The 12,963-nt window shown below is 39.7% G+C and overlaps 2 protein-coding genes across 3 annotated transcripts in view; one reads left to right on the top strand and one right to left on the bottom strand.

Annotated features, from left to right (window-relative positions):
* LOC147330540 (inositol 1,4,5-trisphosphate-gated calcium channel ITPR1-like) overlaps window positions 1-5,779 on the bottom strand; it is a 72,736-nt gene extending 66,957 nt beyond the window's left edge. For both annotated transcript variants that reach the window (XM_086292182.1, XM_086292183.1), the window contains exons 1-3: window positions 5,402-5,779; window positions 4,446-4,558; window positions 2,048-2,118 (exon numbers count right to left, since the gene is read on the bottom strand). In XM_086292182.1, the coding sequence (XP_086148308.1) occupies window positions 2,048-2,118; window positions 4,446-4,537 (163 nt within the window). In that variant the 5' untranslated portion in view covers window positions 4,538-4,558; window positions 5,402-5,779. The remainder of the gene's footprint in view (window positions 1-2,047; window positions 2,119-4,445; window positions 4,559-5,401) is intronic.
* sumf1 (sulfatase modifying factor 1) lies at window positions 5,755-12,935 on the top strand. Its single transcript, XM_086292186.1, has 9 exons — window positions 5,755-6,353; window positions 6,962-7,135; window positions 7,242-7,316; window positions 9,493-9,575; window positions 9,733-9,855; window positions 10,163-10,277; window positions 11,528-11,641; window positions 11,734-11,793; window positions 12,358-12,935. Exons 1-9 carry the CDS (start codon window positions 6,063-6,065, stop codon window positions 12,457-12,459), a joined length of 1,137 nt encoding a protein of 378 aa, XP_086148312.1. The 5' UTR covers window positions 5,755-6,062; the 3' UTR covers window positions 12,460-12,935.
* Window positions 12,936-12,963: the final 28 nt, after the last annotated feature.

The raw sequence follows: 12,963 nt of genomic DNA, 5'->3' as shown, positions 1-12,963 counted from the left end.
GATGTTTTACACACGACCGTAGATGATCAATGTCGTATGTCTCTCCTGACCTCCTACACATCATTAGGCCTGCCACTTCTTCTTTTGTCCAGTTTCATAAATGTTTTTAAGGACATGCTGTACAACAAGGCAAGACATCACCTTGTTGGAACAGATATACAATTTTATGTGTGTCATACTGACAAAAAGTGAACAAATAATGTATTTTTGCAAAAGGATGCTAAAAAAAAAATAAAAAAAAATGCCTGAAGACACAATTTCAAATTGGTTATTTGCTAAATTGTCTGTTATGTGTAGACACAGCAATACTTCATCCCTTGTGCTCGGTGTCTTTTTATCCTTGGTTAGTGTTAAGTGGTGTAAAAAAACCGAAAGCGAAAAGGTTGAGAAGGTCACTTATATAATGAAAGACATTTAAACAAACAAGAACTCCTATCAGTAATACATACATAAACACTCACACACATCATATATAAACAGTTCATATACAAAAATAAATAATAAGTTAAACCATGTAAAACACAAACTAAAACGTGAAAAAGTAACAATCTTGGAAGTTGAAGGCCAATATTGATTAACACTGTGCAGAAGAAAACTATGCTCAGTATCTGCCAGATTACTGAATGGAGCTGAAGTGAAATAAACTGCCAATTTCCAAAGAAAAACATTGAAAGACGTTTGGAAAGCCTGGAGAACTATTGCTCAAGAATTTTAAGAAATTGCAAGCCTGGCTTCTTGGAAACAAAACATAATGAAAGGAGGGCTGACTCAAGAATTTTGCACAGTAAATGGTAAATGGTAAATGGCCTGTATTTATATAGCGCTTTACTAGTCCCTAAGGACCCCAAAGCGCTTTACATATCCAGTCATCCACCCATTCACGCACACATTCACACACTGGTGATGGCAAGCTACATTGTAGCCACAGCCACCCTGGGGCGCACTGACAGAGGCAGTCATTAATGCAGTCATTAATGACTGACAGAGTACAGTCATTAAGACTAAAAGCAACACAATAGTTGAAATCACGCCCAGGAAGAAAACATGTCAAACGTTGCCACTTTGTAAGTTAATAGACTTATCGTATCACTGCTCCATTGCTAAAGAACAGGTAGATCTGACTATAATTACACGGCTATTCAGTTTAATGAATGTGTTATTTAGATGTTTTATGATCCCCAAGACAGTGTTTAGCCCTATTCTCACACCTGCAAATGCATCTGTATTATATACTAATGGGAAAGTAAAGAACTAAAAGACAAATAAAATAATTCAAATGGATAAGTACTCATATGTCTTATATGCTCAAAACGTACAATTCTGAAAGGCTGTAATTACTCTCTTTTGTAGGCTTTTATAGAAATGGCCGATACAATTACTTTGAATTGCCAATGAAAACAAAGAACCAAGGAAGACTACATTTCTCTCTTTCAAAAAACTTAAATTAAAATGAAAATCTGAATATGCGGTTGAAGCTCTACCAACGGTCTAGCTATATTACATTTTCTTTAAGTGTCATCCAGCAGCAGCAAGCTAAAGTGCACGTTTCTTATAAATGTGTACCAGTGCCTGTGACTGCTCAGGCCTTCAATCATATTCTGTGTACAATGTTTAGCCAGCTCTCCCCAAGGGACATAAACCTCTAGCCTGAGAACTGCAGGTCACGAGTTCTACTTCCTGTATGAGAACTAATAATAGCAAATTCACCCAAAGACACAGCTGAAGGATTTTTATTTAGAAAACAGATTCTCAAGTGGGTGTTTTTTTTTTTTTTTTTTCAACAAATCAGCAGAAGAGATGACTCTCCATCTGCCTCTACCTCCACAGACCTGTGCGAGCTAGGGCACACAGCTAATAAATACACACACACACACACACACGCCTGTTTGAAGTCCAGGAGGCTGAGATATTGTGGCTGTCACCAAAGAAACACAGCATAACACATTCAGCAGCAGGTCTTACACGCTTCACAGTATAAACAGATAGGAGTTAGTGCTATGAGGAGGAGTGTCACGAGGAAGAGGGGAGATTAATTTGCTCCTCTTACCTCTGAACTTCTTCGGCGGGTTGTTGAGGTCCCCAGCATCAGGCTGGATGACGCAGCGGTCATCCACCAGGCTGTAAATACGGACACATGACACATGTAAGCGCTATACATATAATAAGATCAAAATATTTAAACACTGCTTAATTTAAAAAGAAAAAGTACCAGTTGCAAGCTAATTTCAAAAACACTGCATCAGTTGAGTGTGTTTGATTAATAATTTTATAGCACAGCAATGATCGGAACATTTAAAAGGCCAGGAGGAACAGAGGGTTGATAATACTGAGACAGTCAAAGTGATCAACACCACATTTTCAGAACTACAACTCAGCATAACTGGTCAACATTTCTGCAGATGTACTAAGATTGCCATTGTTCTTGGATATCAGAGTCACTGTAATTCATCATTCCTGTGGGTTTGTGTTTAAGCTTACTGTGTATGTGCTGAACAGAGACTCAGGCAAAAAAGTATCTCCAACAAAAGCGTGTGCAAAAACTCTACCTTTGTTTCATGAATTATCTGGGATCGTTACATAGTTGCAGCATGTTTTAGCCTCCCCTTCCACAAAATAAGGAAATATTCTGGATTAAATGACCGGTGGCCAGACAGGAATTTCTGGTGACAAATTTAGCTTTCACTGGCTTAGAATAACACTTGTCTGGACACAGGCCAAATCCCACATCCACTTTCAGCCTTCTGAAGTTGCCCAAACATACCTCACTGTTCCATCAGCCTGCACATCTCGAGGAACAAGACCGACTACAAAGGGCGAACATACCCATGCGTGTTAAGACAAATAACAGCAGAGTGCCAAATTAAAGGAAAAACTCGCACTTTTTCACCTCAAAAGTGAAGGCATTCAACTGCTCCACTATACTGTGGAAGCTCTAATCTCCCTGACCCCTTAGAAGGAATACTAACTGCAAATCAACACAAAGTTGTTGCTGAAAATAACATGAATCACATGCGCTGACCTTTGCAGTTACCAGATCTAAACCTAATTTACTACGAGAATTAGCCTTTGGATCAACATGTTAGTCAGTTTTCAACACCAGTATTGTCAAAACACCAAATGAGGGAGTATCTTTTGGAAACACGGTGTTGCAGCCCTTCAGTGGAGTCTTACTGAATCAACGCTAAGCTCTGCTGAAGTTAATCTGGCATCAAAACTCCTTACTGTACTTGGGGGGGGGGGGTTTCGTCACATGAGCATGCTTCACGCAACTTCGCTTTCACAGAGGTCAGTTATTAACACAAGTTTAATAGTTACACCTCTGCACAAACAGGATGGGTCCTGCTAAATACTCAATGCACACAGCAGCATTTTCCCCCCCAAAAAAAGAAGAAAAAGAAAAATGTAGCCTTTCATTTGCTCATATAGCCCCCTCCCCTCTGCAGCTGTTGACTTGGACTGCTATTTGAGTGAAGAAAAAGAGTTAATGTGTACAGAATTTTCTCAGTATGGTGTCTTACTTTAAGGGCAGTTGATCTGCTGCTGAGTTGGTGTTTATGCGTGGAGAGGATGGCTTCTGGCCAAAACCGTCATGACAATTTTCTAAATACATGTGCTAGCATATGCGTGCGTGTGTGTGTCTATGTGGGAAGCACATGAACTCCAGAAAGGCCACAATGTCTCTATAGTGACTCAGTCTTCGCTGTAGGTCATTCCATTTTTCATGAGCCAGGAGGGGAGGTCCAGGACACTGAGCAGATAGCCCTGATACCATTACTAATGCTAATGCCATGGTTTACCGTCTTGTGATTTCCTGATGGTTCATACCAGCAAAAACATTAATGCAAACTTTCTCTTGTTGCTTTGTTTAGATTCAGAACAAAGGGGAGAGGTTAAAAGCAGCACAACTGAATCTTACTGCGCTTGTGATATTTCTGTCATATCCTAAGGCCAGTATTTCAAGCAGTAAGCCAGTGTAAATAATCCCAACAGACAGACCATATCAAAAATATGCATTTTACAAGTAAGGAGAATTGATGGAGGAAAATGATGCTGTGACTGTGTGGGCAAATGAGTGGCTTGCCAACAGTACCACCAGACCATTTATTGTCTTCTAACTCCACCCTTCCAACCCAGGCCTGCCCCAAACTTTAGCATAATCTGCATGTTTTTTGCATTTGTTGCAACAAATTACATTCACTACTTAATCCCATTCCGAGACCAAATGATGACCCTGTCGCTGCGTGTAAGCAAACACGTGCATACACAGGCATCGGACTAAAGGGAAGAAATGTGCTTGTTCTCGACTTTGTCATCAAAATGGTTAACAGTTGCTACTACAAGTGTGATTTCCTCCCTTCCAAAAACTGCTGGCTCAGTATCATGACTGAGCAGCATTTTTTAAGAAAAGTGTGAAGTGGGCCCTCCACACAGGCACAGGGACATACCCTAGGGTGCTGATGAAACCATTGGTTGATCCCTCTGCATACAGGGAGCAGATGTCCCCAATGTGTAGGAAACTGGACATTTTGTCCGACATGTTTGGCACACAAGGGAGCACCTGTATAGGAGAAATTGGGAGAAAATATGGATATTATTAGATCATTTAATATAACATGCCTGTCATGGACACATACCATCATGCATTTATTCAGTATCCATATGCAAATTAATAGTTCCAAGTTAGAAGCAGTTTTCAGAGAGCGGGTTCCCTTGCAGGTGGAGACTACACAAACACAACTGTCAGGCTGCAAGGATTTGCATAGAGAGGAAGAGAAAATGTCTATTAGATGTTACTGTAGCCCCGCTGGTGTTGTGCTGCGCCTTACATGTTTAGGAGCTGCAGCTGCCAGCGAGGTTTATGCACCTGCAACAGGTCATGGCCACTGAAAGCTGATAGAGAGCAATGCAGGTCCCCTCCACTCAGGTTATCTGCCTGTGTGTTTTTCTTTTTTCTTTTTTTAAGCACTGCCTCTCACTGAGGTCGATAAAGCCCCATAACAAGTTATTCTGGTAGCTTTCCGACCGCCGTCTGTTGCAAGCCCGACCAAACGATCAACGATCACACAGCAAAAGTTCGGATCTTATTCATCTAAGCACCGAAGCGCCAGCGAAACTTGAGAAAGCACATCCAGCGTTAGCATTGTAATCGCGGCTCACTATCACATTGCTTCACAGCAGCCCGAAATCATTGTCGGTGTAAGATCCACCCGACCGTGATACAATCTTGTTGGGCTTCTCTTCAACAAAAATATTATTCACTAAAAAGCGCCACTTTTGAGCTCTGAGGTTTTTTTAACCATTTAAGGAGAACTAAATCCTTTTCCCCCCTTTCCGCTGCGAGAAGATAGACATATGAAAGGAGGATGATGGCAAACTGCTCAAGTTAAGCTCTCAACTTTACCTCGGCTGTGCTCGGGTATTTAGCTTTCTCTGGGCCAGCTAAGACAACATAACTGCGGTTCTCCTCTCCTCCGGGCCGGGGGATGACATCCAGGCGTCAGCGACTGTAATAATCCAGTTTTTTGACAGCTCGGACACCTTTCCGCGCCTCTCAGTGCTCCCGCAGCTTGTGCTCACTGAGGCAGGCAGGCAGGCTGGTTGAACTGCCTGGCTCACTTCCACTTCTTCTTCTCAAGCGGCCGTAGTGTTGATAGCTGGGAAATGATGTCCACGTCGCCCCATCCTACCGCTAAGAAAATCTGAGCTGGGTTATCACTCCTGCTACTGCGCTGCCCAGATTTATACGAAGAAGTCTATTTTTCTGTAAAAAAAAACAAAACAAAACAGAAAGGTCAAAAATCTGTGTGATTTTGGGCGAATAAGTCATTGAAGTGTATTTCAGATAAGCGATTGTATTAATATCATCATACACCCCCGGATGTAGCTGTATTTGCGAGCCGTGATCAGAATTTGCAGTGTTTTTGTGGATTAACAGAGTTTAGTCCACAGCAAACATTCACTTCGGGAAGGAAAGGGTTACGTTTTGTTACACTGTAGCCAGCTGACTGACCACGTGACTTTACGGAAGCAACAGTGTCAACATCATGCATGGACCCTGAGCTATGCCTTGGAAACAAACCATCAAAATGTTGCGTTATTTCACCTTATTGTTCATATTTGGATGTGTGAGCAAAGTGTTGTGTCTTCAGAGTTCATGTAGCGCAGAACCTCCAGGCCCGGAAAGAGCGGTGGGCTGCGGTTGTGATAAGCTGACTAGAGACGCTCCAACTGTGGATCCCTTGGACGAGGATGAGGGTAAAGCAGCTTCCACAGATCCTGATCTCAAATACTCCAAAGACGCAAATGACAGGACGAATCAGGTGCAGGACAATGAGCGGGAAACACAAAGTCCGGTATGTTGCGACTCCTGTTACAGAAAAAAAAAAAAAAAACACCGCTATTTTGTGAGAGTGTGGAGATAAGGTTATGCGTGCAAAATGTCATAAAGTTGTTACCAAAGTCGAATCTGATCGTTCTTGGAACTATTAGGCCTCATGAGGTTCCCATGCATAAGCAAGGCCTTGTAGCCAATCAGCTGCAACACAGATCTGTCGATTAACACCAAAACCAAGGGTTGCAAAATTGTGTCCACATATGTGCTAATTTTAGTTGTGTGTTTAAATAAACCATAACACCATGTGCTGTAAATATGACTTGAATGCAGAAGCAGGAAGTTTGACAGCCTAGCCTTTGTTTCCTGTAAGTTACCCTCTTAATATTGCACATTTGTGGCACTCTGGTGTCATATTTTTTTTATTTCTACTAGTATTTCTATTATTTATAGGTGGCTAATAACTTAGATTTTTACTAGATATATTATAGATCTTCATTGTTTTATTGTGTTCTTTATTGGTTGTTATGATCTTGTAGCTCATAAGAGTTATTAATCCTGAATCTACATTCCAGTTTCTAGCACAGTTTGTTTGCATATGTAAATAAAAATTGTACTTGTTCCGTGCAGATGGTGCAGATTTCTGGAGGGGAGTTCCTGATGGGAACAGACAACCCAGGCATCCCCCCAGACGGTGAGGGCCCCCAGAGAGTGGTGTATGTGGACTCCTTCAACATAGACATCCATGAAGTCACTAACCAACAGTTTCAGAGCTTCGTCCTTGCGACAGGATATGTGACTGAGGTTTTAAAAAATATTTAAAAAATAAAACAATATTTTTCTGTGAGTGGTTTTCATTATCCTGGTGTTGTTTTTTGCCCATAAAATCTGTGTCTTTTCTGATTTTTAGGCAGAGAAATTTGGAGACTCGTTTGTTTTTGAGGGACTTTTGAGTGAGCCAGTGAAAAGCCAAGTCACTCAAGCAGTAAGTGTACCACTGAGCAGGCGACTTACCTGTGCAGCTCACTTTTTACCTGCTACATCAGTTGTAGCTTTGAAGGAAGACATGTGCAGGCTACATGTCATGCTTTCGATTTCACTGCACAAAACGAGCACACAGTCAAAGATGTGCTCTACATTAGTTTGCACTTATGCAACGATCTAACAAACTATTTATTGCTTACACATAGATATTGGTAGCTTGCAGGACTAGAGGTCCAAGTTCACACACTATGTTTAGTAGACAACAGTAAATATAAAGTGTTGTAATAAATGTAACCTCACAGGCTTTCATGCTGTGTTTAGATGTCTGTAAATGTTTATGTGTAAAAAAGCTTTTTTGTTCATATAAGTACATGTAGCTAAAGTTCCCAAAGGGAGTTTTTCTCTCCCACAAACAACACTGATGCTGAGCTAGGTCAAAGGTTTCATTTGAACCCCATGCTTTTCTCCTTTGAGTTCTCTATATCACATTTTCATCATGCCCACCTTGTGGCTATTTTATATGCCCTCAAACAAAGGTATGAGCAGTCCACCCTTTTTTGAGCCACTTCTCACACTCTAAAATGTCCCAGTCACAAGAAAAGCACGCCAAATTTTCTGTTTTTGGCAGCAAAAGAGGAAACACAGGAGTCTTTATGCATGCTCTGAATCTGAGGACACAGTGGATCGGCTTTATTTTTGATGTCAGGGTCCCCACAACAGATGGAAAACCCTAATGTTAGCTTGCTGCATGACAAAATGTGGCTAATTTGTTTATCAAATGCCCAGAGGCTTGATAATCCAGTTCTTCGGCATGTGACAGTTTCACCTACAGTCGTGTGCTTTGCAAAAATAAAAAATAAAAATATCATGCCAAATAGGAAGAAGCCTCAAAGCACCTCCTTCACAGAAAGTCACCTTAAACAGTTTTTACCTGTCAGCTGTAAAAGGTTGATGGGGGTACTGTCGTCACCCCGCTAGGTGGGCAGGCAGGTGGCGTGAATACACAAGTCTGTAAATGCAGTAACTTGATAAAGAAGTAATGTAGAAATTTTAAGTTGATGTTTTAGGTGTATTTACTAGGAGGCGGAGGGGTAGCACTGGCAGCTTCCAGTATTTTTATTTTTATCTTTATGCACACAGGACTGAAGACTTTTACCACACTTCAGCAGCAACATGAGTCGATGAACTTTGGAGCGTGCTAAAGATAGTTTTTGTGGTTTTGGACAGAACATTTCCAAGAGATTGTTGTTTGATGCTTCCTGATGTTTCTAGTTTTCACTGTGTGTTCATTACATACCTACAGCTTGACAGGTTTACCTATAGAAGTCTTCTGTATGACCCTCAAACCTAGAGGCTTCCACACATTTACCCATATGGCACAATAACTTCACTAATTACTGCTAATTATTTCCCAAAGAGTCCCAGTTTGAAAGTTATACATTTGTTGGATTTTGGCAACAAAGTTCTTTATTCTAAAAGTGTGATGCTGTTATTAAAGTTACACATATTTTATTATAAAAGAGTGAGCCAAAAGTGAATGCAGTCCTTATATAATGTGTGACAGGTGAGTGCAATTAAGGACAAGCACCACACCCAATCAAAGGTGAGAGAACTAAACAAGGTGCATCTGGTGAAGTGAGTGAGTGGGTGGGCTGGGATGTGCTAAAAGGTGGGTCTTTACAACAATTATTGTGCACATGCATGTTTCTCTATAGCTATCTGAACCTAAAATAAAGTCATAAATGTATAAATGACCACTTTAATATAATATATCTCACATATTTACATTCAACATTTTAGATATATTAAAAATTAGCAGCACAGCATCAATATTAGCATCATGACAAATGTTGTTCTTGGGAACTGTAAGCTGCTCCAGTCAAATAATATTAAAATAAATAAGGCAGCCTTTGACAGGGATTGCATTTTATAAATGCAGCACAGTATGTTTTATTCATTTAAATAATTACATTTTAGTTTTAACCCAGCACCTTCAGAGAGCACGTTTTTGTCTTTAGCTGGACGTGATGATTTATACTACAACTGTTTAAGAGTGTTGAAAATGGCCTGTTGTTTGAGGAGTTGCACATCAGTGGGCTTTGCAAGAGAAAAACAGAAAAGAAAGTGTGAAAAGCATAATGCGGTCCGTAACAACTGTTACTACCATTTGTTGTTAGGTGGCCGCTGCCCCTTGGTGGCTTCCAGTCAAAGGAGCCTCCTGGAGGCACCCTGAGGGCCCAGACTCCAACATCACAGACAGGTAGAAAAACTCTCTTTTACTAAAAACTTCGTAATGTTTTCAATAATACGCTCCACATTTATATAAAACACCTATCAAGCATCAAACCTTCACTCTTCTTTTATTTATGAAAAGATGATAAGAGCTCGGTAAATTACTTTAAATCTGTGTTTTTTAGGCTCCATCATCCTGTTTTGCATGTCTCGTGGATAGATGCTGTTGCCTACTGCTCCTGGGCTAACAAGAGACTCCCTACAGAAGCAGAGTGGGAGTATGCCTGCAGGGGTGGCCTGAAAGACAGGTAAGATGTTAACTGATGATGATGATGATGCATCATAATCAGAAAACACATTATTGATCCATGTAGGGAAACTGCTTTGTTACAGTTGCTTAACACACAGTTTATAAGAGGGGGAAATACTAACAAACCTCTAGTCTGAAATGTGCATTCAAAAATGGGAATAATAACAACGTATGACCAAAGTGAGCAGAAGATTCATAAGCACAAATGCAAAAGGAACTTTTCTGTGAAAGATGTTTGAAAATGTGCATTTCCTACATGAAATATGTCTCAGATTACTTTCCTGGTATACCACGCCTACATTTAGACTTTATCCATGGGGAAACAAGTTGAACCCTAAAGGACAACACTTTGCTAACCTCTGGCAGGGAGACTTCCCCACACACAACTCTGGAGAAGATGGGTATATCAAAACTTCACCGGTAAGAGACACAAGCAAGAATGAAGAAATGCCATAATTATGGGTGTGTTGAGGGATCTCATATTTCAGGTTTAGTCAGAAAAAGTTTGGCCCAGGAAAATACTAGACATAATTACGCATTCCAAAGCTCGATGAAGTCACAAAAGAAGCTTGCAGCCTTGAGAGATTACATAGATTACAAAAAGACAACATAAATCCAGTCTTTCTTCACAGAGGCAACTTCATAGTTCCAATTCTAGTATGAATCCTGAATATCCGATTTCTGTGTGAAATCTTTAAGAGTATACGGTGTTGATGTAAAATGATATTCTAATCTGCATTATGTCACCTTGTTAGGGTAAAAGGCAGTCACTGATGTTGAAGTAATAGGGGAACTTGAGCTCAGTTAAGAAATCCCTTTAGTTGTCCAGCGGGTTTAGAGGTTTGATTTGTGTTTCAACATTCTGCTTTCTGCATTAAGATAACAAAGCTTTTCAGTTTCCATCTACCATGTAAATGCCCAGTCTTTTTTCCAAGAATGTCACTGAACCCATCAAACCTGTAAAGTCAACCCTCAGCTTCACTAACTTGACACTTTTTTTTGTTTACGTAACTTAAAAATCTGTGTATGTGTAAATATACAATTTTCTGCAGTCATCTTTTTTGCAAGTTATTTTAACAACAATGAACAGTATCTTACTATAAAAGAAAATCTCTGTGTTTGTTCCTTTGTCTACAAACTCCTTCTATACTGGGAGGAGTTAAGCAACCAAAATAAGTTTAAAGATTCTTATCTATATCAGATATTATAGTGTCATCATGTTTTCTAGAAACTACTTGGCAAGGGGCTAAAATGACCCGTTTTATGCATTTAAAACCTATAGCGCCTCATAATAGTATCATATCATTGGTATTTCATGTCTAATTTATGTTCACAAAAGTTGATATAGTTTTTATTATTTATGTATTTATTCATTTTATTTTCTCACTGTGATTAAGGATATCAGTTTGTCAGCAGCACTAACAGGCCAAATAATACTGTAGCATTAGCGTGTTCTAATTACCATAATATACTGTGTGTACCATTGAAAGACACAAATATTCATGCACAATAGTTCTTCAAGCCACAGGGCTTAAATATCCTTTAGATAGATAGATTAGACTACTTTTAGAATTAGTGTAGAATTTAGAAATTAGAAATGATAATATTAACAATAATGTATTTTTAAAAACATTGCAGTAAAGTGACAGTAGTGCCCTTATACCCTACAGGTGATGTCCTTTCCTCCCAATGCTTTTGGTCTGTACGACATGGTGGGGAATGCATGGGAATGGACAGCAGACTGGTGGACTGTGCATCACACCACGGACCCGCAACGCAACCCAGTAATGGCAGATTACATTCAGGCTTTTGTAATTGTCGTGGGTGTTGATTTTTTCTTTTTCTGTAATTATTATCTACCATTGCTCTCTTTCAGACGGGGCCTCCCTCAGGCAAAGATAAAGTGAAGAAGGGAGGGTCATACATGTGCCACAGGGTATGAAAAAAATTATGTTAAACATCCAGTTTTTTAAATCTGAAATTTAAAACGTGGTTAATTATTTATTTGTTTAATATACCAAGGGCCTCACTCACTGGGATTTTGTGGGATTTTTTGGAATAAAGTGATCAGTGAAAGTAAAGCGGTTCTGGCTGTTGGAGAAACCATGTTATTGTTGGAAACACTGAATCCAGACAACTGATATTAGCATTTCTAAGAGGAAGTAGGGTAGCTCTCTGCTCTCTGTTACTCTCCACCTGTGGGATAACAAAGGGATAGATGTATTCATTCTTTCCTTTCTGGTTCATGGGGCTTTTGATGCTAGTGACAGCCTTGTCACATGTTGACTGGCCACAGTTTTCTTCTTGTTTCACATTATAGTTACACATGTGAGGGACCCGAGAGGTCAGTGATTGGAGACTGTGCATAAGCAGGCTTTCTACAAGATTAATATCAGTAGTCTTGACTATCAAACAGTAAAATATCACAAAGCAGTGTCTGTTACTGACATTATTCAGTTCATTCACAGTACATTTCCCCCCCGTTCCCCCCCTTTTTCAGTCTTACTGTTACAGGTATCGCTGTGCAGCAAGAAGCCAAAATACACCGGACAGCTCAGCTTCTAATCTTGGTTTCCGCTGTGTTTCTCAGGAGAAACGATAATCTCACCTGCTTGTCTTAAACACACTTTTACTGAAGCTGCTGCCTAAACCTGTTGTTGACTATGCAGGAAGGACATGCAACCTGTGATCTGTGATCTCATTGCCAAACATCTGAATATGATGGACAGTAAATCTTCTCTACTATGATATATGTTCACAGTATTCTCACTTTTTATAGTTTTTCAGATGTTTTCATAAGAAATGAATGGAAAAGCTTTCTCTGGCCACCTTTGAGCACTGGTGGGAAAAATATTAATAATTCAAGTTACTGTACCTTTCACTGGAACAGATTAGTGTGTTTTTTTTTTATTGTTGCCATTATCAGCTAAAAGCTGGTTGTGCTGAAAGTAAATCTTAATGTACAGAAAATGACTTTGCTGTAAAATCATTATAGAAACTTGTACTTTTTTTGCTCAAAATCACTGTTTCATATATTTCCATTATAAAGTTGTTGTAATAAAGCAGTATTTCCTCTTTTTTGTATGTTGTATTAGTTATGTACTGA

The sequence above is a fragment of the Aulonocara sp. 'chitande type north' Nkhata Bay genome, linkage group LG5, assembly GCF_057382095.1.
Source record: "Aulonocara sp. 'chitande type north' Nkhata Bay isolate Kocher_YH1m ecotype deep benthic linkage group LG5, A_spYH_male_GT1.1, whole genome shotgun sequence".
In the NCBI taxonomy this organism is placed as follows: Eukaryota; Metazoa; Chordata; class Actinopteri; order Cichliformes; family Cichlidae; genus Aulonocara; species Aulonocara sp. 'chitande type north' Nkhata Bay.
The sequence above is the reverse complement of the archived record's forward strand: the minus strand, read 5'-3'. Positions and strand labels throughout refer to the sequence as shown.

Excerpts from the sequence above, each read along its gene's own strand:
- sumf1 (XM_086292186.1), top strand. The coding sequence starts at position 6,063 with ATGCCTTGGAAACAAACCATCAAAATGTTGCGTTATTTCACCTTATTG. Across the intron at positions 6,354-6,961 it reads AGCGGGAAACACAAAGTCCG|ATGGTGCAGATTTCTGGAGG; the intron begins GTATGTTGCGAC and ends TGTTCCGTGCAG. Across the intron at positions 7,136-7,241 it reads CGACAGGATATGTGACTGAG|GCAGAGAAATTTGGAGACTC; the intron begins GTTTTAAAAAAT and ends TCTGATTTTTAG.